The sequence below is a fragment of the Hirundo rustica genome, chromosome 5, assembly GCF_015227805.2.
Source record: "Hirundo rustica isolate bHirRus1 chromosome 5, bHirRus1.pri.v3, whole genome shotgun sequence".
In the NCBI taxonomy this organism is placed as follows: domain Eukaryota; kingdom Metazoa; phylum Chordata; class Aves; order Passeriformes; family Hirundinidae; genus Hirundo; species Hirundo rustica.
The window spans coordinates 10,504,326-10,531,951 of record NC_053454.1 but is presented as its reverse complement, the minus strand read 5'-3'; the positions used below and the strand labels follow the sequence as shown (position 1 = coordinate 10,531,951).

Sequence of the window (27,626 nt, the reverse complement as noted above, 5' to 3'; positions counted from 1 at the left end):
CCAGCTGTCCTTAATTCTAATTCCATGGGCTGGTTCACTGCCTTGGACCTATGAGTAGTTGCACAGATTTTTAATGATAAATATACAGATTTCTGTGCTTAGTGTGGTGTAAGATATCCCAGTGAAGAGGGAACAATGAAGGAAAAATTTTGACAAAGGAATTTGCAAAATACAATGCACAAGCACCTTAGTAAACAAAACAGAGAAATCTCTTGGGGACTTCGAGGTTAAAAAAAAAAAAAAGAAAAAAAGAGAAGTTTTGGACAATGCAGCTCATAGAACCTCAGAACTGTGCAAAAACTTACAACCCAAGAAGAGGAGATAAAGGGAGAATACTGTTAATTGAGAATCACGGTCTATGGCTGATACCAACTGACACTGGTGAACTTTGCAAAAACAGAGGAGGAAAGTGAAAATGGCAAGAGCATGGGTACTTGGGTCAGCAAGAGATAGAGCAGAGCAGTCATGGCAGACTTGAGAGGGCAAAAGTAAAGTAGTAGAGATAAGAGAAGTGATGCCCATGGAGAAACCAGCATACCACAGAGGAAACAGCTTGGTTGCTATGGCAAACTGGGGAGAAGGTTCTGCCTTGGGTTATCTGGAGTGGCATGAACTCTCATTCCAGCATGGAAGTGAAAGAAAACCACAACATCTTAAGTATTGAATGTACATGAAAATGAATCCTGGAAATACCAAAAATCTGAATAGAGACAATAAGGAATGTTCCAAACCCTGAAGATCTCTAGCAACAGTAAAAAAGGTCTTTATAATTGAATTTGAATAAATTGTGTGTGAATAGCATAATTACAGAAAAATGAGATGATCAGTGGCACTTTGAGTAGCTTGCAGAATGTAGAGAGAGAGAGAGAAAGCAGGAGGTCCAGCAAGAAGGCAATTGCTGTATTCCAAGCGTGAAATCATAAAAGAATAAATGCTTTCCTTGTAGGATCTGCTGAGGTAACAGCCTAAGGATGTATCTGTGTCCATGAATTAGATAAAGCAGTAAAAATGTGCATTCCCTCCACCAAGATTTTTTTTTTTTCCTCTTTCTAGTTAACTCTTAGGTGACAGACAGTAGTTGTATCTAGCAATGTTTGCTGATGTCCCCTCTCCATGTGCTTCTCACCTCTTGAGCAGTGGGTGGCTGGGATGGAGGGATGGACTTGGCACACTGACAGCCCATCCCCTTTATTTGCCAATCAATTTCTTCTTTTTAAGTTCACCTTTCAGTATAGGAATAGTACAAGAGTGACATGACGATTTACCTTTGTTTTAACTAGATTTTCAGCAGTTTGTGTCATCCAGGAGTTTGAAAGATAAATTGAAGAACTGAGCATGAAGTTTTCAGTTTTCCTCATGTCAATTGCTTTTCCTGGAGGACTGTATCAGAAAGCAGGAAATGCTGCACAGGACTGTTGCAAGGCACTAGAACTGAAGGACTGCTTTGTTTCTTGAGGGAAAAGAAATCACTGTGAAAGGAAAATAGCTGTAAGGCTGAACTGGAAATCTAAAAGCATAAATTCTGAGAGAAAGGAGCAAAGTTCAAGGCAGTGCAAGAGTAATTTCACTTGCTAAGACCAGGATCTGTTAAGCTCTTGCCTCAGCAAAGTTGCCAACCAGCGGCTTGAGTGGACAAACATCTTTATTAGCAGCAGCCGCTGCCAAGAGAAAAGTGAACTTGTATTTGCTGAGTAAACTTCTGCATCCAACCTCTCTTTCCCTCACCTGACCCCTACATTCTGCCCTAAATTAATCTCCCTGTCCTTGTGCACTGCACTTTTTGGCCCTTTGCATGTGGCTTCTGATGGCTCAGCTGCTCCTGCCCCACCCTGGGATGGGAGACCCAGAGCTGTGCCCTCCCCCAGCTCTTACCTCTGCCACCCGTGCACCCACTGCCACCTCACCAGGGAGAGCATCGGGTGGGAAAGCACTGGGGCATGCAAGGTGCCTTGCCTACATTCCCTGGAGTTTTGCATTCGTCTCTGGGACTGTATAAACGTTTTATTGTAATAATGTAGATGATAATTTTGCAAAAAGCTCCTGCCTTCGTGGAAGATTAAGGGTTTTCTAGAGGTTTTCGCATTAAAAAATTTGTTCCTTTATTCCTTTTGACTCTGCTTCGCTTCCATCCTTATTGTCAGATAGTCATGGGAACTTTCCATTTGGTATAATGTGGGCTACCAAACCTCATGTTGCCCTGGTTTAAGGCGGGAGATGAAACATTCTGTACATTAAAGAGGCTTTTAAAAGAAGCTATTGTGATTATCTGCTGTGTTTTGCAGGCATTTCTGCCAGACTCTCTGCTTTGGTGTAAGTTTTCAGAACAAAATAAAAAATTAAAAAAAATTCATCTGTTGGGATGCTCAACAAAAATCTGCTACAAAGTTCAAATGGAAGTTTTTGGAAACAGCATTGAGCTGTCATTGATAGGAAACTTCACTTAGAGTCTTTTGTGTTGAGATGTGTCGCATATGCAAAGATACTTGAAATTTAACTAACTAACTATTAGTATTTAATAACCCTCCTCTGTTCATATTAAAAATCTTTCCACTACATTATTTCAGTTCTAGACATGCCTTTTTTTAAGCTAAGTGCCTCAGTCACTGTGCATATTGCCTACAATGTGACTGCCATGCTTTGCTGGGTACTCAGTGTTGCTGTGTTACTCACACTTTCTTCAGTCTTGGATTCTTGTGAATTCGGTTTATTTGTCTCCTTGAGTTTTACAAAGGTTGGTGGTTTTTTGTTTTTTTGGTTTGTTCTGTTTGTTTTGTCTTTGTTTTTGTTTTTGTTTTTTTTAAGCCAATTCATCCTAAATTAATATTCTCTTGACATTCTGGTAGCTTTATTTGATATTCACTCCATTGCATTAGTACTTTTCCAGTAAGAAGGTGACCGGAGCTGAATACAGTATCCCAGTTAAGAACCAAGGTCATGAAGAGTTTACAAGCTTTCAGTCTCTGGGACTTAGTGTCTTTTCTTACATAGCCCCAATATCTGCCTTTGTGCTGCCATATCATGTTGCAGACTCATGTCCCTTTATTCTCTTTCCTAAGCTTAGTTCAGTGTTACTACATCCTGATTTATTTCTTATGTTTAATATTAGTGTTAAATTATTTTCCCCAGCTGTGTAGTTTTTGGGTGTTTTTTTGTCTGAGACATTTGGAGTGAAAAAGCTGGGAAAACTGAAAGCAAGCTGTAGCAATAGCCATGCCTGAAATTCTTGGGAAATGAATGCAGAATGTTGACTCTCCTGTTATCACTGTTGAATATTTAAGTCGTTCTGTAGACAGAGATAGACAAATTAAGCTAATCTGCTATAATACACATGAGTTGTGTGCATGATAAGTACTAATTCCTGTGTGAACTGCTGTACATTATATCTGATCCTCTTTGTGCTATGCTGTTTTTTCTTACCTAATTTTCATTTCTCTATTACTTGAAGATTATTTATTTTCATTTCTATATTACTTGAAGATAATTTTTTACATTAGCTTTGTTAATGTTGTTTCAGTCTTCCATTGACTTTTATCCAGATCTTGGAAAGTCAGTCTCTTGGGTTTTTTTCCCTTTCCCTATTTTCCCTTTCAAGAAGTCATTTCCTGCTAAAGTCAAAGCAGATTCCAGCTATTGCACATTCATGATTTTTTTCTTCACTGAGGTGGTTTGCACTGCAGTCAGAAGGCAGTGAGGAACCACCTTGGAGCAGTGGAATACAGCATGCTGATTAATATTATGTTTGGAGATTTCTATTTTTAAACATTCAGATTTTTCCCCTCCCTCCAGTACTAAACTCTCCTGACCAACTTACTGCTTTTAAAATAGAAATTATGTAAAAGATTAGTCATTATGTACCTTTTTTTCCTACAGGATTTACAGATAATCAGTACAGATGAAAACCAGGTGTTTGTGGCTGTACAGGAGTGGTACCAGACAGACACATACAACCTGTACCAGTCTGACCCACAAGGTGTTTACTACTCCATCCTGCTGGAGAATGTCCGGAGCACGAAGCAGCCAGAAGAAAATGTCCTGATAGATATTCTGGAGGTAGATCTTGATATTTTCCATCATGTGTAGTCTTTGTGGAAGTTGTTTTTATTTTTGTTTTTATTTGTTTTATTTTGAGTATAATTAATTTTAAAATAATGTCTTTTCACAGTTATATTTAAATAAAGTAAAAAGTCTAGGATTTATCTTATTTGTAGCCCATTGTTGCTATTTACATGTTTCCCTGTTTCCCTACTAATGTGCTGTGTACTCTAACTAGATTTTTGGGACAGGGTTCTATGGATGTGCAAATCCAAAACTTGCCTTTTTTTTTTTTTTTTTTTTTTTTTTTTATTTTTTTTTCTTTTTTTATTTTTTATTTTTTTAAGATATTGAAAAGTTAGTCTTGCAGCAGAATTTATTATTGAAGTAAGAAGTTATGGAGCTGTCTAATGCACACCTTTTTTCTTCTTGGTGTCTCAGTGGTGCATTTCCTGACTTAAGAGCAGGACATCTTCTAGCCAGTAGGGTTTTAAATAGTAATCCTGCAAGCCTTGTGCTAGGTTGTGTCAGCTCTGAAAGGCTAAGAGCCAACAAAATTAGATATTGGACAGCAAATCCACATCCTTTCAGTGTGTGTCTTGTGCCAACAGCATTTTCTGTGAGACAAACTCGGCTGTAAACAAATTAATTGATCTTGTATTTTAACATCAGCGCACTTGGCAAAATAAAAGATTATAGTGTTTTGGAAGAGTATCACAGAGTGTTATCAGTTCCATTCCTGTTTATGGAATGGAATTTCAATGTATTGAATTTCAGTGTAATAAGGTGTACATTTGCTCTGGTTCTGTTCTTTCTGGCCGTTATCAGAACATTAAACTGGCAGAGCTTTCATCTGACTCAGTTTGTCCCATTACACTGTAATTTGCCTGGTGTTAATTTAAAATAACACCCAAAACTTTAAAGGTGCACCAGACTTCTTTGGCAAAGGTTTGTAGTAATTCTGGATACAAGGCACACACTGACAGAATTGTTAAATGGCTGTAATTAGACTCTTCTTGGTGGGGGAAAATGATAGTGTTTTCTTCCTCCTTATCTCCTCCATCTTTCTTTAGCTTTTTCTTTCTAAATGGCTCTAGTAAAACAAAAAGGTCTCTCATTACCAGTGATTGTTTCCTAGACTCTACCTTTTTAGCAATGAGGCTTCCTAATGAGTGAAGGTACCCGTTGTGTGTAGCCATGTTCCCACAGGGTGATTTATTGATAGCATTAGTTTGCAGCATTTTATTCCTGGTTACCCCTGTGACCAAGCAAAGCTAAAAGGCAGTCAGGTGCAATCCCTACTCCTTGCATCATCTGTAGCATGTAATTTCAGATAAGTTGTACAGAGATGCTACCCCTGGCTATCCTTTTGTCTACAAGAATTATTAACTTAATTCAGTTACACTGCTTGTTTCATAATTTCCCAGTGTTACCAAGGGGATATTTGATAATGCAATCGTAGTTTATTGTGTGCTGGATCAATTTTTAGGGTTACATTTAGAAGGAAATGTACACATCATAAGGAAAATACACATGGAGTTATGTAATTCAAATTTTTAAGGCTATTTTTGAAATTGAGTTGCTTTATAGGAGAGCACTGATGGCTTGCATGATAAATAATTAGTGCTCATCTTGTTTACTAGAAGGGATCAAGTGCTCATAATGTGTGGGTTGTTTACTCAATATAAAATTGCTAATAAATAAAACACATATTGCAGCCCTTGAGGATGGGATTATTTTTGTCTAATCTAGGTTTTCTTTTTTGGGCATTTTAATGCAACTATCCCACCTTGGGAAGGGGAACCTTCAGCGCAGCACAGAGACAGCCCTCAGTGGTGGAAAATTTCTCTTTCTGCCAGTGTATAATTCTCCTTAAAATTTATACTGTTCATCTTTGTTATCTTCTGCTGACTCCACTTCATCTTTTACTTGTACATCTGCTATAAAAAATTTAATAGGTGTCTACCTGTCTGTATTCATTTTCTTTTATATGCTTTATCTTTTTTTGCACCATATTTCTTCTCATGTTGCACATGTAGTTGTTCAGAGAAGAGAAGGGAAAAAAAAAAGGTTAAGAACTAAATGACTGTCCAAAAGGAGCATGCCCTTGAATTATGTGACTGTGTACAAGGAGCATGTCCTTGAAATTGTATCAAGTGCTGCCAGTGTGAAGGAGTCACAAATGTGACAGAATGGGGATGCTAATGTAATACCTCTACATTGGTTCCTGCTGTGACTCCTTATGTAGATAAGGGCTACGTAAATTGCAGTACACTTCCTTCATGCTTTTTCCCCAAACAACTAATTGTATATGTTTAAATTTTTAGTCACAAACGTATATTATAGAGCAGTAATTTCTGCATTTCAGTAATTGCTGCTAATAAACAGTGTGGGACCATCTGAACTGTGCTTCTTGCTACTGACTAAACAGAATATTGTTATGATAGAATGTCAGAAATGTAACAAGGAACAATTAATAAATCAGCAGAAAATCTCAGAAAATAATTTTATAAGGTACAAAGTACTTTTTAAAGAGTGCTAGGGAACAAATATCCCCCTTATATATAAGAAAACAGGTACTCTGAGAACTAAGCTCGAAGTTCAAAAAAATCAGCAGAAAGGTGCTTTGAATTTCCTCTTGTTCAGCTGTCTTGAGTGGCTCCTCGACTGTTCAGCAGAGTAACTGAGCACTGCACAATGTTTAAATGTCTTCTTTTCCATAGCAACTTTTATTACTGTGAATCTTTTCCTTTCTTGATAGAAAGATACTTATCTCACAATTTTAGATTAGGGAACTAAGTCAAGGAGTAGAATGTGCAGAATTATTTGGGTGCCTTGACATCACAGACTCATCCAGAAGGTGGATTTGACACACTTCTTTTCCAGTATTTACAGAGTCAGGTGTGTATTTTTATAGGCCACAGGACAAATGAAATGGAAAATGCTACAGCAGGGGTGGGATGTTTTAAAGATGCCATTTTTTACACACCATAATTCTGTGTTAGTTACTGGGTTTTAGGCTAATGCACCACTCTGAACATGGCATTTCTGAACTTCCTCTGAAGATAGATGGCTAAAACCTATTTATTATTTCAAGCAGAGTTTATGCCTTTCATTCAAAACACAACTGCTGTGGAGTGCTGGTTGACTTTTATCTTTTCAAGCAGCAGTGAGGGAAGTTAACTGAGACACTGGAAGAAATGTTTTCATAACCTTTCAGTGTTTGATAGATTCAAACACTTATGTCCCACATTCAAGAGAGGAGAAGTTACCCTAAAGCTTTGTTAGATTAAAGATGGAGGTGGGAATGGAGAAAAATTTTAGCCTGGCTCCCATTTGATGATTATATGGAATTATTAAATATTCATTAAACAAGGGGGTGGGGGGCGGGGAAAGAGAGGAGAAACAAAAATAATCATGATGCAGCACTGATTTTGCCATCCACAAATGAAGAGGAAAACCTCAGTTGCAGTTCCTGGTCTAATTATTGTTTAAATATTTAATATTGTGTTCACTGGAAGAAGGGCATACACAGAAATTTTACCCCAAGTCTGCCTTCCCAAATATTTGAACTACCAGGCTTTTCATGGCTGAGCTGTCTCTCAAAGGTAGACTATGTAAAAAATGCCCGGAAAGATTAAAATGCTTTGAAAGTCAAGAAGTGAGGTTCATAAATTCTTCCCTTCCCTTCCCTTCCCTTCCCTTCCCTTCCCTTCCCTTCCCTTCCCTTCCCTTCCCTTCCCTTCCCTTCCCTTCCCTTCCCTTCCCTTCCCTTCCCTTCCCTTCCCTTCCCTTCCCTTCCCTTCCCTTCCCTTCCCTTCCCTTCCCTTCCCTTCCCTTCCCTTCCCTTCCCTTCCCTTCCCTTCCCTTCCCTTCCCTTCCCTTCCCTTCCCTTCCCTTCCCTTCCTTTCCTTTTCTCACCTGCACTGCACAGTAGTTGACTTTTACGCTTTGACTTGGGGATGGTTGTGAGCTTTCAGCATCCTGGATAAGTAACGCAGCCACAAATGCACGGGATTTAAGAAAGAAGGAGCTCGTGAGAGAGTAGAGTATTTAAATGTTTATACAGAATTTTTTTAATATAAACTTCTGTATATTTCCAAGTTCTAGGCTGTTACCATACCCAGCAGAGCATTCATATTCTTTGTAGATATGGATCAGTTCCTTCCCATATTTATAAACAGTGAGTATCAGATCTGTAGCCTGCTGGTAGGGATGCCTTCTTTTCACCTTCAATGCAGACTTCTGCTAAATGAATGTTAAATGGAGTTAATAACTGGCAGTTGGAAAAACAAGGGAATGATAAATATTTCAAATGAAAAATAAAAGTTCAGAAGTGCATCATATTATCAAGAGGCAAATGTTCCTGATCATACAAAGAACTGAATGAATTTATCTGTAATGAATGTTTCAGTTTTGTTAAGAGTCAGCACCCCAGTAGATAAGCAAGCTGTACTGTATGTCAGTTTATATATGTTGTCCAGATTTTTTAAAAAATTCAGGAAGTCTCATAAATAATGGCAAGGGAATCAAGAGCACTCTTAAGGAAACCTTCACTTTTAATAGAAGATCTTATCTCATGCCCTTGGGTGGAACACACATTAATATGTTAATGACATAAATGTTAGGGCTAGAACTAAACATATTAAGGTATAATTACTGTCAGGTTGCTTCTAAAATTACACCAATTAATGTTAACACTTTGAGTTGTAATAATTTTCTAATACAGCTTGTATTGAAATAAAATAGCAGCCCAAGAGAAGAGGGTAATTTTTTTGTTATTATTTTTTCCCCAGTGGTTATACAGGTGGCTAACTGGAGTGTGGAAGCATTTCAGATGCTTGAGAGAGTAATTCAGCCCTCAATGTTTCTTCCTCAGGTGATCTGCCTGTATTTATTTCCTACAAAGGACAAGAGTGCTTCCCAATGCAGTGTTATTTTAAAGGATATAATACTGTGTTGTGTTATTGTAACCTCTTTGTGTGATATTTATATAATATGGGCGCAGAAATTCAGTGTAAAAGTTAGATACTTGTTAAAAATTGTTTACATCATTTGTATAATAGCATTTTAAAGATATCCATATTTAAAGAAATGCAGAGGTGAAATTTTAATGGTGAGGCCATGATATCATAATTTTTATATTTTGCTATATAAACTATTGTATTTTGCTATATTAAACATGTAATTTTATTAGCCTTCTGACATGGAGAGAACTGCATATTCCTTTAAAATATATTCAGAAATAAGAATCAGTTTGTAATTGTCCTTGCCTTCCCCCTTTCTCCCTTTCCTCTTATCTTTTTGCCTTCCTCATATTTTTTTGAGGTATCATCCACTTTCCTTTCAGTTTCCAGGAGAAACTACCTGAGATACACAGTCCAGAGCCATGCAGGAGCAGCTAATCAGGGATAATCCTTGTAGAAAAAAATGTGTATGTGCTGGATATTAACTCTTCTCTATGCTTCAGGTCAGAGGTGTAAAAGGAGTCTTTTTGGCCAACCAGAAAATTGATGGGAAAGTAACGACTCTGATAACCTACAACAAAGGCCGTGACTGGGATTTTCTAAACCCTCCAGACACCGATATGAACGGCAAACCGACCAACTGCAAACCTGTAAGTGGCTCTTTTTGCTGTATCCTCCCTCTAAAGTGTGCAAGAATTATCTGCATGGTAGGATGTGCACTAAGTCAAACACCCTGAGAGCTTTGGGCTGAATTTACCAGCCAAACTAGCAGGCAAATGTACTTGCACTGCATGAGGCTCTTAGTCCAGCCATCGTGTAGAGAGAGTAGTCAGGGCTTTCTGTTGCACTGCATTTCGTATTTGAGATCAGTTTAACCACGCAACCCAGTTCAGAATAATCATGGCAGTCATTTGTGCCTGGGTGTATGGGGCACTTCATGAGTCAAACAGAGATTACCATGAATTTTTCTCTTTCCATCCCTTCATATTTTTCTTTTATAATACACCAAGGTAACCCTTGGTTCCCTGTTAAAGGGAACTCCTGACAGTTGTTTGAAAATAAATATCACTGTAACTTGCATAAAATATTCCTTTATTTTGTAAGAGGATATTATTTCTGTTTGTTTAGATGTCCCAAGTGCCCATAGTATTTTGTTATTTGCAAGGCTTTACTGAAAACCTTGTATTTTTCTCACTGACTTTCTGCTCCTGGGGACTCAAAGCTCTGCATTGGTGGGCAAAATAAATGCTTGTAGTCCTGCCACTGCCAGAGCTTTGCTCCCTCTCCCTGTGGCAGAAGTGGAGGGCTGGAGCTGCTGGTTCCCTTTGGAAGAGTTGAGGGCTGTGCTGCAAGGCTCCAGCCTGCAGGCTCTGGTGCAGACTGGTCTGAGATGTGTGGGATGATGGCAGTGGCAGCAGCTCCCAGGCAATGCTGGCAGCTGGCTCCGGGTGAAGCTCCTGGTGACATTGTTGGGAACAGCACGACCTCTGAGTGCACTGCACAAAGGGCAAGAAGCAGTAGGGTGCTTAGCAAGGAGACGTGATGTGTCCTAAAGTCATTATGCTATTTTTCATACCACTTTTTTACTAAAAAAGGCATTTCAGCCCAAACAGTTGTTTTTAGTCATAACTACCATTTACCTGGGACCAACAAACAAAAAACCAAAAATAAACAAACAAAAAATGTTGCTGTTGGTTAACATTTTTAAGCTATTATTCTGCCAGAAGGGGGTTTATATAATAGTGCAGACTTCTTTGAATTTGGAAATCTTTTTGATGAGACAGTGGCACTCTGTGCAGTCATCACCAGAGATTCTTGATATAAAGTGAAGACTGATATTTCAGACTGGATTTTGGCTCCATGGGAAGCAGCCATTCTTTTTCTTTATGAAGATACACATTGCTGAAGCCACTCTCTGTCTGGGCTTTCATTTATTGCAGGAGCATAACTGGTAGCAATGACTTTTAAAACCTGTTCTCTGCTTCTTCCCCCACAAGCCTGATTGTTACCTTCACCTCCATCTCCGGTGGGCAGACAATCCCTATGTGTCAGGCACAGTGCACACCAAGGACACGGCACCAGGGCTCATCATGGGGGCAGGTAAGTGCGTCACATTACTTTTTAAGACCTGAAATGTGGTTTGGCAGGGGTTCTTTGTAGATTTAGTCTTTGGATTTGTAAGAATACCATGCTACAAACAATGCCAAAATAAGGCTTTTCTGCAGAATAATCAATTATGGAATCTTTTGATCAAACAACTCAACATAAGTTAATGGAAGGCCCAGAGTTGTGTCTTCCCAGATCTACATCAGTCACCTGGGTACATCATGCTCTGCTGTGCTGTGCAGTGCCTCCTACCCCAATAGTGCTCTGTGGAGGTGTGATGGTGGCGGAAGGGCGTCCTGCATTCTTTTTCTCTGGAAGTGATGTGTAGGCCCTCCAGCATCATGAATAACCCAGAAAAACTGACGGAAACAGTGGTCAAGCCTTTGTTCTTTGAGCCTGGATACAGATAGTTTGTCTTGTAATTTTTTATTAATTTCTTTCTGCCTAAAGGAGATGAATTGAAAGAGGCAAGTATGTCGCTGTATTGGGAAAAATGCTGGTTGTGGCTTCTCCATTATAACTTACATATGGAGTCATGTCACAATGATGTGGAATTTAGTAAAGGAAATTCCATTGCAGTGTTGAGCACTCATCAAGAAAAATATTCACATAACTCAGTTTTTCTTTGTATCTTTGTAATCCATCTATTCATTTTATATAATCTTGTTTCTTTGTTTCAAAATTGTCTAAGGATTCTAACAGCTTTTTAAAATTGTATTATTTTATTCTTATGGTTAATGTTTAGGTGAAATGCACACGTGTAGGCTTCTCTTTTCATAAAAGTGTATCTGTTTTTAATGAATAATTGCTTCTACTGTATCTTACACTAGTCTCTGACAAACAACTTACTAAGTTGAAAGAGAGTTTCCTGAGAATGTCAAGGTGAGAATATTTGGTGTTTAAAGAGAATGACAACTACCAGTACTGGTAATCTTCCATATAACGGAAGACTTCAAGTTTTTCTGTATTGTAAAGGGAGTTTAAAGCATTTTACTGGAGACAGACCTACCTGGTGAAATGCTGGCATTTTTTTATTGGTACAAATGAGACTAAGAATTTATGCAGTATCCTTGTAGATGGATTCCTAATATGTGTTCGGGTCAAACTTTATGAATTCGCGTTTCAAAAAATACCTTCCATTTCAAATGTCTTTTCATGAAAGCACTCGAAATGTAGGTTCTTAATTTTAGCATCATCATATCATGCTTAAATGCCTTCCAGAAGCAAATTAAACAGTGAAATCTAATTAGTCCATTATTCCTATTTAATTTTTCATTCTCTTTGCACTATAATTTGATGTGTTGAAGAGATATTTGAGATGTTGGTCATTTTCTTTTCTTTGGGGTTTGTAGATGTTTTTTAAGTGTGCTGGTCTCTGAGACAACATTAAGGAGGGCAGGTTGTAGAAGTGTATTTTGGCCTTAATTCCCTTCTAGAATGAGGTGACATTTTATCACTGTGACATTGCATTACCTTGCCAGGTAGAGAATTTGTCAGCAGCTTTCCTTAACATGATCAGGAGGGAGTGGTTTTGATTACCTCCTGATATCATGAGGAGCTGAACTAATATGTTAAATTTGACTTGTTTGTGGAGCAACAGTAGCATAACGGGAATGGTAGAAGGCACTCTTGCTCACTTGCAAGCCATCTTGCTTTTAGCTACTGAAAAAGCTGGGAGGCGTGGTGTGAAAGTGGGAAAAAATTAGCCAATAAAGTGCAGCGTGTCCTTATTCTGGTAGAAGAAAAGCTTCTGTAGCTGAAAAGAGAGCAAAAGCATCTATTTTGGAGCCTTAAAAATACTGTAGAGCAACTGCATCCCCTTGCCAAAAGACAACCTGGATCAACTCTGATTTTGACTTGCATTTGGATGCCCAGGTCTTCTGGATTCAGTGCATGTGTTCAGTCTTGTCTGGCAAACCTGATACCCTTGTAAACTTACACTTCTTATCAGAAATGCTTTACATAGAGTGAGCTTGAATTTCCTTTGGCCTGACCCTTGGAACTGATAATCCTATACAAATCAACATAAGTATTAGGTTCTCAGTACATCCAGGAATCAGATTATTTGGGCCACATCACACACTATTGGAATTTTACTGTTAGATTTAGGGAGAGCACATCTTCTGGAAATGACTGAAGATGATAAAGATCTGTGAATGTCAGGTGATCACAGCATGTCTAGGAATCATCAGTGCCTTGTGCTGTAAAAAGCAAAATTATTATCAGGGTGAAATAGGTAAATAATTGCCAATAGAGAGAGGGAAATACTAATGGTCTCGCAAAATACTGTACAGTGACATTACTAATACAGCTGTGTACATTTCTGATAATCAATTTTCGGGACCAGTGAGCAGGTGCTAAGAGGGCCTCTTTGGCAGTTGATAGAAACAGAGAAAATTTACAAGAAAACTCCCATTAGCTGAAAAAGTAAAGGACAATAAATATTATATTCTTCCTGGAAGTGTAACCACGGGATAGAAGCAAGTGATGCAAGCAAGTGGATAGGAACTGGAAAAATGGTTTCTAAGCCTAAGAACCCTATTGATTAAAACAAACAAACAAACAAACAAACAAATGAAAAAAACACCCTTTAAGAAGTGGATTTTGGCTTCTTTCTATGAAGCTTAGACAACACAGCTGCTTGTGGTAATGGAAAAGCTATTCTGTGATTTAAGTACAGTTTTGATATGGAAAATGCTGGAAAAATCAGAGATTAGAGACTACTGAATATTGTTTTAATTTTTAAAAAAGGACTAATTAAATGGTGAACTGCATTGACACCTAGAAAATTGGGAAAATTTAACATCTTTAATAAGATGTTAAAATTGCATCTTTTTAAACTCATGTTTACAAATAAAAAATCCCATTCTGTTAAACTTGCATAAAAATTTCTCAGAAATGCATATTTTTAGCTTGTGTCTATGTATAAATTGTTCAGACAGAATATTAAATTTTGTAGCTGCATACAGAAGTGGTATTTTAAATAACTGCTTTGCTCTCTTTAAGAAATGCAATAGGATTTTGCATTTACATTTGATTTTTGTGCATTTTAATCTTGGCAACAGCTATTTCTCACGGCATCAGCTATGAAATGTGTGTCAATTGATGTGTAAATTTTTACTATAAACTTGCTAAGGACTTTTCTATGAAAAATGTTTAGAGAAGTGTAGCTTTTTCAGGTGCCAGTTTACAATAATTGCCTACATAACTTCCAATCCAGATGGCAAATCAAGTAAGCAGTACATTCTGCATATTCACACAAATTGAGGAAGTGCTGGAAAAGTTGTCTACTTTTTGTCATATCAGGACCAAATATAATTGCATACATTGTGATGAATTCCTATCATTTTTCACAGAAGTAGCATACTTGGATGCCTCTATAAAAAAATGATAGGGGAACAGGGAGATGCTTGAGCATTTCCCACTACATTGTGGAGTGAACATCCTGAAATTCCTTTAAATTTTTGTAATGTGCCTCAATTCTGATTCCCAGCTCCTTCATCTGAACACATCTTTAGCTTTCCAGGCAAAACTGTGTGTCTGGGAGATTTAGATACAAATTGGTTGTATGTTTGTTCTATACTGTGACTACAAGATTGCAAACCATGAAATTTTAACTTATTGTGTGTGGCCCAAAGGCATCTTACAACTGTATTAATTACCAGTAATCCATGCAAGGCACATCTCTCTTCTTGGAGTAGGTGTCTATCTGGATGCTAAATTTAAATGACTGGAAAAGATTTTCCATATTAGAAGGATTATCTCAGCATTACATATGGGGATTATTTCTTCTTACTGTAAACATGTCCAAAGTCACATATAAAAATACGGGTAAACACAGTGATAACTACCACTCAAAACATGTAAATTGATGGTAAATCTTAAATGAAGTAATATTCCATATTTTTTGTGTCCCAGTAAGAACCTGCCAAAATGCCCAACTCTCTTGAGATCTGTACTGAGAGCTGTGCTTCTCACAGCTGTACCACCTTTCCGGAGAACTTTGCTGGCCAGTGGACATCACTGAAAAACATTGTTTTCTTTCACATCCCTGTGCTACCTTGTGCTAAACTCATGTGAAGAGTTACAGAAAGCCTGGAGAACTATGCTGAACAGTAGTTAGTGCCTCTGTATTCTAGATTCTGGTACAGCCACCTCTGCAAGGGTGGAACATGTGATTTTATGCAGTGACGTATAATCAGCTTTTACGCAGGACAAGTGAAAAAGCAACAGAAGATTTCATGTATCCCAAAGCACAGTTTGAAAAAGTTTCTAAGAATGCAAGTAATGGAAATGAAAAATGACTGGTTTTAATAAAAAACTGAAAAATGCAGGCCAAAATGTTTATTTTTGCTTCCTGAATAGAAGCAGTGTCAGAACACAGCCGAGCAAAACTGACCCAGGCCCTGTCCATCTAGATCAGTATCCTGGCTACACTGGTGGCAAAAGTCTGAGAGGATGTTTAAGGACAATTCAGGTGTGTATCATCCCCCAGGCACTGGAGAAGACACACATGAGAGTCATTTAGTTACAGAAAGAATGCAAAATATTGTGAGACAAACTTCAGAAATTTCTGTGTTACAAAAAAACTTCATGAAACTGGACAGCAAACACTCTGTGTCATGTTAGAGGAGTTTTCAGGGCACTCAGATCAGAAGTCATGTTAGAATGGTATCGTTTGTAGCTGCGACTAATGTAGCCTTGGCATGGATTAAGTCCAGCCAGCAACTAAGCATCACACAGCTCCTGTCTCTCTTCCCCTCCATGAAGATGGGGGAAGAGAATTGGGAGGGTAAAAGTGAGGCTTGAGATAAGAGCAGCTTAATAACTGAAATAAAATAATAATAGTAAATTGTAATGAAATTAAAAAGGACAGAGAGAAATGAAACCCAAGAAAGAGAAGTGATATGAGTGAAAACATTTGCTCACCTGCAACCACCTGGTGCCCAGCCTGTCCCTGAGCAATGCCCCTGCACCAGCCTCTCCCCCAATTTATTGCTGAACATGGTGATGTTCAGTCTGGAATACCCCAGGTCAGCTGGGGTCAGTTGTCCTGGCTGTGCCCATTTCCAGTTCTTGTGCACCCCACACTGGTGGAGTGGGGTGAGGAGAGGAAAAGGCCTTGACTGTGTAAGCACTGCCCAGCAGTACTTTGTATTATAAAACATACTTGTATTGTCATCAACACCCTTTTCAGTACAAGTCCAAAACACAGCCCTGTACCAGGTGCTGTGAAGACAATGAACTCTGCCACAGCCCAAAGCAGCACATGGCTGCAGCTAATGACCTATTCCAGTTGCAGTAACTTTTTCTGTATGAACCTGACTTGCCTGCACTTTGTTAGATTACATTTACTTGTTCCCCCAGATGGATTTTGAGATCTAACACAGACCCACTAAAATGATAGAAAAGTTTCTGTGCTGTAATGGCACACCTGAGGAGTTACTGCAGATATTTACAGCTGTAATAATAAGCACAGATTTTGGTGTGGCCCACCAGGCAAAGTAGCACCCTGATATTTGGGGGCTGTGGTACAGTCCAAACACTTCAGAACATGGTGGGAATGGTACTTAAACATTGCTGACTTCCAGTCTTGAGCGGAGCATAACTGTTGCTTTTTCACCTTCTCGTGCCACTTGGTCACCACTTCAGTTGTGCTCATATGTGATTGGGTGTCGCACTTACCACAAACATGTTTTATAATTCTCCTCAGATATGTCATGTCTCAGTTCTGGTTTGAGTGCTGCTGTGTTTTTGCCGTTGCTTGTTTGCGGTGTTAGTAATGTCAGGAATTTTTGCGTTTCATTTGATGCGAATTGGGGCTGTTGTAAAGGGGTTTATGGGGTGCCGTTACACACACTGTGTTAAGTTAGCTGGCTTATCCAGTAACACAACACTCTGCAAGGTAGATAGAGACTGAAACTGTGCACTTTATTTTAAATCTCAAAAAGAACAAAATGCTCCAAATCTTTGAAGTTATTTTTTATTAGCATATTGAAAAATAAATTTAAAACAATATAACTTTGACTAGAGAAAACTCAGAACTCTTATGTCACACATGTTAGAAAGGTTTGCTAATAAAAGTGAGGGGGAGTTCACTTAGATCTTTGAAGGACTTGGTTTTATTCCCAGTTCTACTTTTTCAGGCTAACAGCTTTCAGAGTGATTTTCCTGTGGTTTATGAAACTTATGCACCACTATGTGCTCCTGTGGAAATTTCCTTCTGTCTGTCACATCTCAGATTTGGCTGCATGGGTGCTTCCCACTGCACTTTGCAGGAGCCTGCCTGTCCACCCTGGTGCTGCAGCTTTCCTTCTTTTGGCCTCTCCTGCTTTTTCTTCTTGAATCCACTGATTCTCTTTTTCAGCAAGCCATGGTCTGTGGTACCCACAGAGCAAACTCCAACTGCACTGAGAAGTTCTGGCCTTCCTTACAGAAAGGTTTTTGGGGTTTGTTTGTTTGGTTGTTTGTTTGTTTGGTTGTTGTTGTTGCTTTGGGTTGTTTTTTTGTTGTTGTTGTTTGCTTGAAGACTTTGTTTTACAAAGTTTGCTAAACTATGCCATATAATTGTGTGTCCCAAAAAATCTGAATGTAACGAAAATTACTGCCTTCATTAATGACACGACTAAATATTGTGTCAGCCACCAGCAGGTCCTGCATGCACAACTTCTGGGCTTCCACCCTTGGCCCTTGGATGGAGTGTTTTCAAAGGTCAAACATCACTGAAATCCTTTCTCCCAAAGCAGTGTCCCAGATTCTGTCCTGTTGGCAGCAGTAGTTGTTTAGGCAGAATGAAAAGTCTCTGGAATTATAACTGAGCCTACTTCTGCTCTATTACCAAGAAAAGACAGTAAAGGTGAAATCAGAACTAGAAGTCATGTTTGTCTTTTACAGAGCTGCAATTATGACGCTGTTGTTAATATCATTACTAAATCCGCTGGATAGAAAAGGCTTTTTAGTGAAGCACAAGTAGATGCTGTTTAGTTTAAAGACTAATTTTCCATTAGTGAAGCAATTTAGCACTGAATTCTTTGAAGTGCAGATCCCTAGCAATGCTCAAAATAAAGACCTGCTCATGCAGGTGGAATTCAGTAAGTGGTGAAAAGAGGTAGAATAAACAGCATTTATTCAGGAGCAAAACTAACACTATATTCATTAAATTTATCTGTGTAAAGAAGAGTGGAGACTGAGAGCAGTATGTTAGATTCTAGCAAGCAAATATTTCTGTTTTCAGCTGTCCTATGGAAAACATACTGTGATTAACTGCAGAAGCACAAGAATATACAGAGGAAAGTAAGAATAGCAAAAGAAATGTGTTTTTTAAACACAGTTAATCAAATCTTCCTTCCCTTCCCTTCCCTCAGCCCTGAGAAGGTGATTTCTTGTTCATAATCTCCTTCTAGTGATCAGATTAATCTTAAAGCTGTATTTGGAAAGAAAATATAACTGAATGAATGTGTGAAGCTTTTCTTCTGGAACTATTTCATTTGGTTACATTCATGGGAGGTGTAGGTTAGATATCAGGAAAAGGTTTTCACCCAGAGGGTGATTGAGCTTTGGAACAGGCTCCCCAGGGAAGGGGTCACAGCTCCAAGCCTGCCTGAGTTCAAGAAGCATTTGGACAATGCTCTCAGGCACGTGGTGTGACTCCTGAGGTGTCCTGTGCCGGGCCAGGAGTTGGATTCAATGACCTTGATGGGTCCCTTCCAACTCAACGTGTTCTATGACCAGCTAAATCTGTGCTGAATTATCTGATAAATGAGTGTGCAGTGTTGGAAAGGTGAAAACCCAAGAAAAAACACAGTAATGGGAAGCAGCATCTTCTGAACTGTTAGATGCAATCTAAAGGAATTAACTGATACCTGTAAATTCCCTGATTCAATATAAATATTCCAATCCTGTCCAGGGTCTATTTAGGGTTAAATGATGTAGAGTTAGCCTATGAAAGAGCAGAGCACCTGCAATCTTGATGGTCTGAATAGAGTGTGTTGTTTGGGCAGTGGGCACTGCTGTTCCTCTTGGGAACCTTTCAGCACCTGTAAGCACACTCTGCATAAACAGGTCTGGTTTAGTGGTTAAAAACCAGCTATTTACAAAACACACAAGTGAAATTTCACAGTGCTATTCTAATCTCAAGTGTTTTCTTTCATTGTCTCTTCTGCTTAAGAGGATCTGATAGTTTTCATCTTATTTCTACTGTGAAAACATGCAGGAGGATATAATTTACAAGGAATATTGTGCTATAAATGATTCTTCCCTAAAACACTAACACTGCCTGGCGGTTTAATAATTTGCTATTTTAAATACTGCATGATAGAAGACGGAGACCTCTCTACTTGGGACTGCATCTGCTATCATCTTCCCCAAGTTTAACACTTCTGTTGACTTTGCAGGAGCCTGACTTCTCCTGAGTGCTATTTGTCAAAATATTCACTTTCTGGTTAATATTTGGGTAAATCAAATAATTATGCTTTCAATTCTTTTGTATTTATTATTTTTCAAAAGCCCTGTCCCCTCTTTTCATGCTGCATATTTCACCAGATTCTAGTCTAGCTACCACTTTGTCAAGTCTTAAAGATAAAATACTTCATTTTAACAGTTTGAGTTCAATGTGAATAACTTTACAGAATATGATTAAGGTTAAAGCTTCCAAGTTTATGGATGTTTCATAGTTACATCTTAAATATGCGTTGTTTCATAATAACTTTTCAACATGCAGCAACAAATCTAAAATGTTGGTCTGACTTCTGCATTTTGGTGTTAGAATCAAGCCTCGCTGCTTCCACCTATGGACAACCTAGCATTGGAAAAGAAGACTTTGAAATTATACGTATGTGTTTTTAAAGGATTTTGATGGTTTTACCAGAAATGAAATAAGCTTGTTCAACTGTCTTTAGTTCTTACTCTGACCTGGAAACTTCCTAATCAGACTGGCACCAGGACTAGATCCAATCTCTCTTGCTCATGTGGATGCAACTCTTTAAATCTTCTCTTTTGTGACAGGTAACCTGGGGTCCCAGCTGGTTGAGTATAAAGAAGAGATGTACATAACATCTGACTGTGGGAACACGTGGCGCCAGGTAGGAAGCATAAATCATCAAAGGAACCTGGAAATAATTTTAATGTACCAAATGCGATGAATTATGTAATGCTTAAATAATCTTTGGATACTCACTCTTTTGAAGGAGGTGGTATTATCTCCAGTTTGCTTGGAAAATAGGAGACTAAGAAGGAGATTTTCTAAGACTCAAATTGATCAAGCTGTCAGGTTCTGCTGAAGTTCAAATATTTTGGTCTCTTTAAAGATCTTTTAAGTATCTTTTGCAAAAAACGTGGTGTCTGTTTAGATTTTTAATAATTTAAGTAATCTTCCTATGCTAATGATGAAGTGGACTTGGACTGGATCTTGCAGTATAAACATTCCGAGCTAAAGACATGGCTTAGGTGCAAGGGCAAAAATTTTTCTGCTTCATAGTCTGAAAGCTGTTAGTTAAGAATAAAATTTTTCTTCATTGAAACTGAGACAGTAAAAAGAGATTTTCAAAAAATAATAGAATTTTGTAAGTCTTTTGGGATGATTTAATAAATTCAGAGGCTATAAATACCAAAGTATTAAAAAGAGAACTGTGATATCCTAATGCTGTTTGAACTCTGGATGGCTATATGAGTATTGGATGACTTTTTCTTCCACTTACTCGTGTCCATTGAAGCATTTCATCTTTCTCATGTATTGTTTGCTAAGCTGCTCTGTCTCTGTGGTGGGTTTTCCCTGTCTTGATGCCACGTGCCCACCCATATCTCACTGGTCTTCTCAGCTGGCCGGGGGGGGAGAATATAACAAAAAGCTCATGGGTTGAGATAAGGACAGGGAGAAATTTGTCACCAATTACCATCATGGGTGAAATGGGCCCAATTTGGGGGATGTTTATTTGATTGCCAATTAATAACAGAGTGAGAAATAAACCCAAATCTTACAACGCCTTCACCCAACCTCTCCCTTCATCATGGGCTCAACTTTACTCACTAATTCTCAACCTCCTCACCCTGAGCCACACAAGGGGGTGTGGAATGGGGGCTGTGGTCAGTTCAACACACATATCTCTGCTGCTCTTTCCTCCTCACAGGGAGGACTCCTCAGACTCTTCCCCTGCTTCAGTGTGGGGTCCCTCCCACAGGAGACAGCTTTCTATGAACTTCTCCAACATGAGTCCTTTCCATGGGCTGTAGTTCCCCATGAGTTCTTCAGAGTGAGTGCTTCCTATGGGCTGCAGCCCATCAGGAACAGGCTGCTCCAGTGTGAGTCCCCCTGTGGGATCACAAGTCCTACCAGCAAACCTGCTCCAATAGCAGCTTCCTGTGGAGTCACAGCCTCCTTCAGGCATCCACCTGCTCCAGTGTGGGGTCATCCAGGGGCTGCAGGTGAATCTCTGCTCCATGGCCCTCCATGGGCTGCAGGGGCACAGCTGCCTCACTGTGGGCTGCACCACAGCCTGCAGGGGAATCTCTGCACCGGCACGTGGAGCTCCTGCCCCTCCTTCTGCACTGACCTTGGTGTCTGCAGGGCTGTTCCTTTCTCATATTCAGCTCTTCACTCCTGCTGTAGTTGCTGTTGTGCACTTCTTAAATACATAATTCCAAAGGTGCTACTGCTATTGCTGATTGACTCGAGCTTGACCAGTGCTGTGTCCCTCTCGGAGCTGGCTGGTGTTGGCTGTAGGGTGTGAGAAAGCTTCTCTAGAAGTGTCTCAAAGAAGCCACCCTGGCAGACTAACCTGCTAGCAAAACCTTGCTGTGCAAACCCAATACACTCAGCATAGGAATATTTTCTTTCTCTATATATGTATATTGCAACAATATACAATATCATATAGATCCTACTTATAACATATATCCAGCATAAAAAAATGCTCCCTCAAAGGACCAAAGAATTTTCAAAAAATAATTTACTTTCAGTTAAAATAGTGTTGTAGTGTTCAGCTGAAATCAAATTTTGTTATTTTCTTAGAACCATTAAGTGTGAAAATGTTTTCAGTAGTGTTACTGAGCTTGGGGAATTCGAGGTTAAAAGAGAAAAATACAGACAGTTTCTTAAATTGCTATGGTAGGGTGCCATTAGTAGTCCACAGAGTGCTTTAAAAAGAAATGGGTTATTTTTGTAATGATAATGTCCTTTGATGTTTAAAAGATAAAATTTTATACAAATTCCTTCTTGAAATCTAGCATAAAATAAATAGCAAAAGCCTTCCAGGATTTACAGTGGGTACTGTGTTGTTTAATACTTCTTAGACAACTCTCATCATTTCTTGTGCCAAAGTTTTCTAGTTTTTCTGAGATGAAGAATAAGAAAAGAAGAATGAGATCAAATTTATGTTTTCACTGACTTTTATTTGTAGAGACACACATGTAAGTGGTATGTGTAGCAACTTTACCCTAAGGTGCCTGATTATGCCATAAAATCAACCACAAACTGATCCCTCATTGTTACAGTCAAAATGGCAAACAACATTGCTAGCTTTGATTAAAACTCCTATGAAGCACTTGAAAGAGATTACTCAATTCTAATATTTGTGATCAGAATGAAACTGTAGTTTATTTTATGTATTTTATGGCCTCACTGTTCACGATTAAATAATTCTTCCAGTGGACAGCAGCACATTTTCTTTCTCTGCTGGAGTTCTTACAACAAAAGAGAAGGCTTCAATCAGGTGATACAGGAATTCAGATAATTCAGTAAATTGCATGTCTTGTGAGCTGGTGAAATCCTGTGCTTTGGCACAACACTTTGTCTAAGTCTCTGCCTTGGAGACTTTGTGGCTGTCATTAATGAGGACCTGGCACCTTTCTCACCAGCTCACATGGTGGTGCTGAGCCGTTTACAGAGAAGAGGAGCAGCCCGTGCTTGCATAGAGAGACAGAGAATGAAGAACAGCAAACTTAAGAGACTGAGGGGAAAATGTAGCGCAAGGAATTAATTAAAGCGTTCTTGAAATAATCACGGTATTAGTTCACAGGACTGTGGATTATAGGATGTGGGGAAGGTCAAAAATCCTTTCACTCAACAGTGTGTGCTCTAAGACAGCATCAAACCTTCCATAGCTTGCATTTGATGCCGTTTTATAAGGGCTCAGGAAGACTTAGCTATAAACACAGCCGGAGCTGATAGATAGAAATGAATGCCTTAATAAGAGGTTTTGAAATTAAGTCAATTCTGGTGATAAAGGAAATGTTTGGGAAAAAACCAGAAGGTTGGTGAGGAGAACTCTAAAGAGAATCAAGTAATGTGCAGTTCGGGTATCAAAACTCACAAGCATACTAGTAACTTTCTGGCCTTTGAGCAAGTGGAACATCTGGGTTTAGATAACATAAGCCTGTGATAGAGGCACAGTATCAAACATGCTTGAGATGCCAGCCCTGCCCTGCTGCTGCAAAGACCAAAACAGCGTGGTAAACTAGGCCTGTGCAAACCCCTGCAATCCAGCAGGCTGGGTGATCCTCTGGCATGGACTGAGCTCTGCAGTGTCTGCATCCCCAGCTGTGTCCCCTGCCCTGCCCAGGTGCTGCTTCAAGGCTCCCCTGGTGGCTAGATAATGAGAATAAATTTATTATGGCATTTCATCTGTGGTTTTTTGTTGTTCCTACGTCCTACCTGTGCCAGCTCACACAAAAAGCAAATCCAAGAATTGTTATTATAAATAATTACAATCCCATTTGTGCTGGTTGCAGTTGTTTTTCTACCTTTCTGTTGCATGGCTGAGGTGCTTGTTGGTACATCTTGAAACCATCACTCTTTGTGTGAGGAAAACTGAAAATTGTGACTATGTGCTGTACAACACTGCACTGTAAATAGCAGTGCTTTAGGAACTGATTGGCAAGTAGCTTAAAATCCGTGCCATGAACTGGGCTGTAGAAGAGAGGAATCTCACCTTGACATTATCATGAAATATGGGGGCTTAGAGTGATGGAATCATTAAAGTTAGAAAAAAACACTTAAGATCACTACGTCCAACCATTAACTTAAGTGCCAAGTGGACCATGAAGATGTAGCCTAAGGTGAGCTCATGTTTATTTGAAGTATTTCTCTGTCTGTTATATCAGGAAAACAATTTAATAAAATGTATTAATGAACATGAAATATTAGGATACTCGGTTAAGTGCTAAGGATTAGTTTATATGAGTGCTTTTATTTTTTTTAATACTGATTTCGGTTCACAATTCTGGCTGCCATTGTTATTTCAACAGCATCTGTTACACTGTTACAACACTGTACTTAAAATACAGCAAAATATTTATACAGCTAAGAGCAAGAGAAAGGTCTACTTTTCAAAAAACCCCCCCCATAAATAAAAGGAAAAAGTCAGCAACAATAAAGCTTTCACATTTGATCTGCTACCAGAGTAGCTCTTGCAGCAACAAAATGTTCAGTTAACCTAATGAGGTTATGCAGAAAGCCTTTTGGATGTCTAGGAACTACATCAAGCTCTCTGGAGCTTTAGTCTGGTGGGGGTTTTTTGTTGGAATATTATTTGTGTCAAATCCTTGTGTATCAAAGCAACCTGAAAACCTTTGGTTAAGTGAGAATACATGTTTTCCTGCAGGCATCTTAGGAGATAGATATTAACACTTCTAAGCACAACAAAAAAAGGATGTAATTCCAGCCTCTCAACCCTTAGAAGGTCCAGCTGGCTCATTCTGTGTAGAAAAGCTTCTGTTTCCAGATTTGAGTTTAGTAAAGAATATCACTTAATGAAAAAAAAGTGAACTCGGGAATTTTTATTTTTGCAACTTCTGTAGTACGAAGTAAAATTGTATGGCATATATTTCCCTAGGATCACTTAAATATGCTCTCACTGATTTCATGGAGCTGTCCCAATCTCTTCCAACAGATATTCTGACCTGAAATAGCTGCTGAAGTTGGGACAGACATAGGAAGAAAAGCATTTAGAGCAGAAGGAAGAGGATAGGACAGAAGCTGACATTGTGGTCATAAAGCACAAAACGTGCACACAAAATTACAGAAATAGGTTATAAAAATCTTATTCTCTAGTGGCTGGCTACTAGTAAGGATCAGAATAGATTTATTGCTTGCTTTAGTTAGTGGAGAGACGTATATTAGAATTGGTGGCCTGCTGTGAACTCACATATTTAATCTTCCTGGGCTGGATCTTCATCTCTCACACTGGGACCACCTTTGCCTCGATCCTTTGCAAACTGTTTATCTTGGTTTTGGTTCCAGAAAGTAGAGATAAATATTTACTTCTGTGATAATCAGCATGAAACTCTTCATTCTTTTCAATGTATTGAAGATGAAGAATTGTTTTCATAAGGCTTTCATACATTTCGTTTCTAAAAAGTTGGAAGTGTGTGCAAGAAGAGCATGATACAACAACAGCATTAATATGCCTGAAATGTGTCCTCTGTGCTTTATAGTGTGCTAAAGCAGGATTATTAAAATGGTTCATGAAGACCTACCATGGTGCTTTTCTGGGAAAGGCTGATTTGCGTTAAGTGGTGCAAATATCAGCTTTGTTTATCTTCAGTGGTGAAGCTCTGGGAGACTTGGTGTCCCAGCACATACTGTTGCATTTTGGTTTCAGGGGAAGTTCAAACAAAGTTTAGAGGAGGATCATCTGCTTATCTGACTGCAGCTGATCTCATCCTTTTGAAGTGCATCTAAAATTAATGTCTGTCCTTTAGTGAATTTTCTTCTGAAATACACAGCTGGGTGAATGAGGAGATTGGATTATAAATGCCTCTTAACAGGGTTTTGCCTGTAAATTGGCAACACTGAAAAAACTGATCAGACACTTGAAGTCCTAGGATTCCCATAAAACATGTTCTTACTAGATGAGAGGAAGACTGAGATCTCAACACAAATTAAATGCTTGCTATTTTTGAAGTAATTGTGAGTGTGCTCTAAGATACTTTCACCTCAATTCTGGTTCAGTCTTGCTGAGAATTCCTCTAAATGTAGCATTTAGGTTTGCCAAATAAAGACAATTTAGTATTGTCAGTACTTTTCCATTTACAAGGCAGAGTAAAGCTAACCTTTATAGTTTTCACCTTTGCTTTGTCAAAGCATACATGAACCTGCATGCTTGAACCTGCATACATGAACCTATCAATGCTAAGTGCGTATAATTGTCATGTATCACTTGGTCTTGTGTTAAATGAACTTTCACAGCTTAATAACACAAGTAAATCCTGTCTTAAAATAGATTTTAAATGTAAAACAGGAAACTTATCTATCTGTGCTTTTATTTTAGCACTGCTGATAACCTCTAGGAAAGTAATTAAAATAATTTATGACATTTTTAATGCTTTATACCATTAAATCAATATTACATGTATCTTGGTTCCAAACTCACAGTGGCTTCCATGGGACATCACATAATATTTGAACTTAAACTCACTGACACTGGAAAAGTGGAAAACATGTTTGCAGCAATTATTTCACATTCTGTGGGTTCTGGGGAATATGTGAGAAAGTCACAGACAGCAGTACTTTTCCTTTTTTTCTTAGAATTCGACTACAGAGCATTTTATTCTGCAGGATGCACAGAATATGGCAAACACCAAAGTAAGGTGATGGGTCATTTGGTGATATATAACAGGAAGGAATGCAGAATGCATACTAGGAGAAAGATAAGCTTGGGCTAAAATCAATTCAGGCAGATTAATCTGACTGTGATTTGAACCTGAACATTTTCTGATTCAGCTGCTTAACTTTCTTTTCTTTTACAGCTGGGAGAAATATAAGAGTTAACCTGACTTTTATGTCCTTTTCAGTTTGAAGTGTGGATATTACAAAACATAAGTCTCTTAATTCTTGTTTGCTTGTTCATTTTATTTCAGCTGTTTTGTACATTTGCTTAGCTGGCCTTTCTTTATCTGACTCGTAGGTCTTTGAAGAAGAGCACCACATCTTGTACTTGGACCATGGTGGAGTTATTGTGGCTATCAAAGACACCTCGATCCCTCTGAAAATACTCAAGTAATTCTACAGTCAATTAGAGTAGAGCTGTTGTGTATTTAAGACCTCAAAGTTCAGAGTTTCAGATAAGCATTTCAGTGTGATCTTGTATGAAACACAGGTGGAGTCAGCTTAATTTAACATTCATTGAGTCAGCAAAATGCAGTTGGATATTTACTTTAAGATTCCTTCATGGTGCTGAAGGTACCATGGCATCATGCATTAATCATAGTAACATTTTCGTGCATCAGGGTAGGCATTTTTCCTTAAAAGTCTGTTCTGGAACTCTACAGTAGAAGCTGTCTTCAGCATAATTGTTTATCTGCTGCTGGCTGGTGCCAGCAGTACGTGTAGATGCTCAGCCTGTGCTGCATTTTTGTCTTAGATGTGCAGTCAGGGGAGTTCATTGATACTGTAAAATCTCTGTCCTCTCCAAGGGCCATAGGGAAATTGGAGAATAGCCCTGAAGTTCTTTGGCAAGAGCAATTTAATGTAGAGTTTGGGAGCCAACAGGCAAAGGACTTATTTGTGTTTATGTGGCATGCAATTTG

General features: G+C 38.7%; 1 protein-coding gene across 5 annotated transcripts in view; it reads left to right on the top strand.

The window, feature by feature from the left end:
- The window catches only part of SORCS2 (sortilin related VPS10 domain containing receptor 2), a 546,714-nt gene that overhangs the window by 458,575 nt on the left and 60,513 nt on the right, over positions 1 to 27,626 (top strand). For all 5 annotated transcript variants that reach the window (XM_040064563.1, XM_040064561.1, XM_040064559.1 and 2 more), the window contains exons 9-13: positions 3,871 to 4,050; positions 9,503 to 9,649; positions 10,997 to 11,099; positions 20,109 to 20,185; positions 27,005 to 27,096. In XM_040064563.1, the coding sequence (XP_039920497.1) occupies positions 3,871 to 4,050; positions 9,503 to 9,649; positions 10,997 to 11,099; positions 20,109 to 20,185; positions 27,005 to 27,096 (599 nt within the window). The remainder of the gene's footprint in view (positions 1 to 3,870; positions 4,051 to 9,502; positions 9,650 to 10,996; positions 11,100 to 20,108; positions 20,186 to 27,004; positions 27,097 to 27,626) is intronic.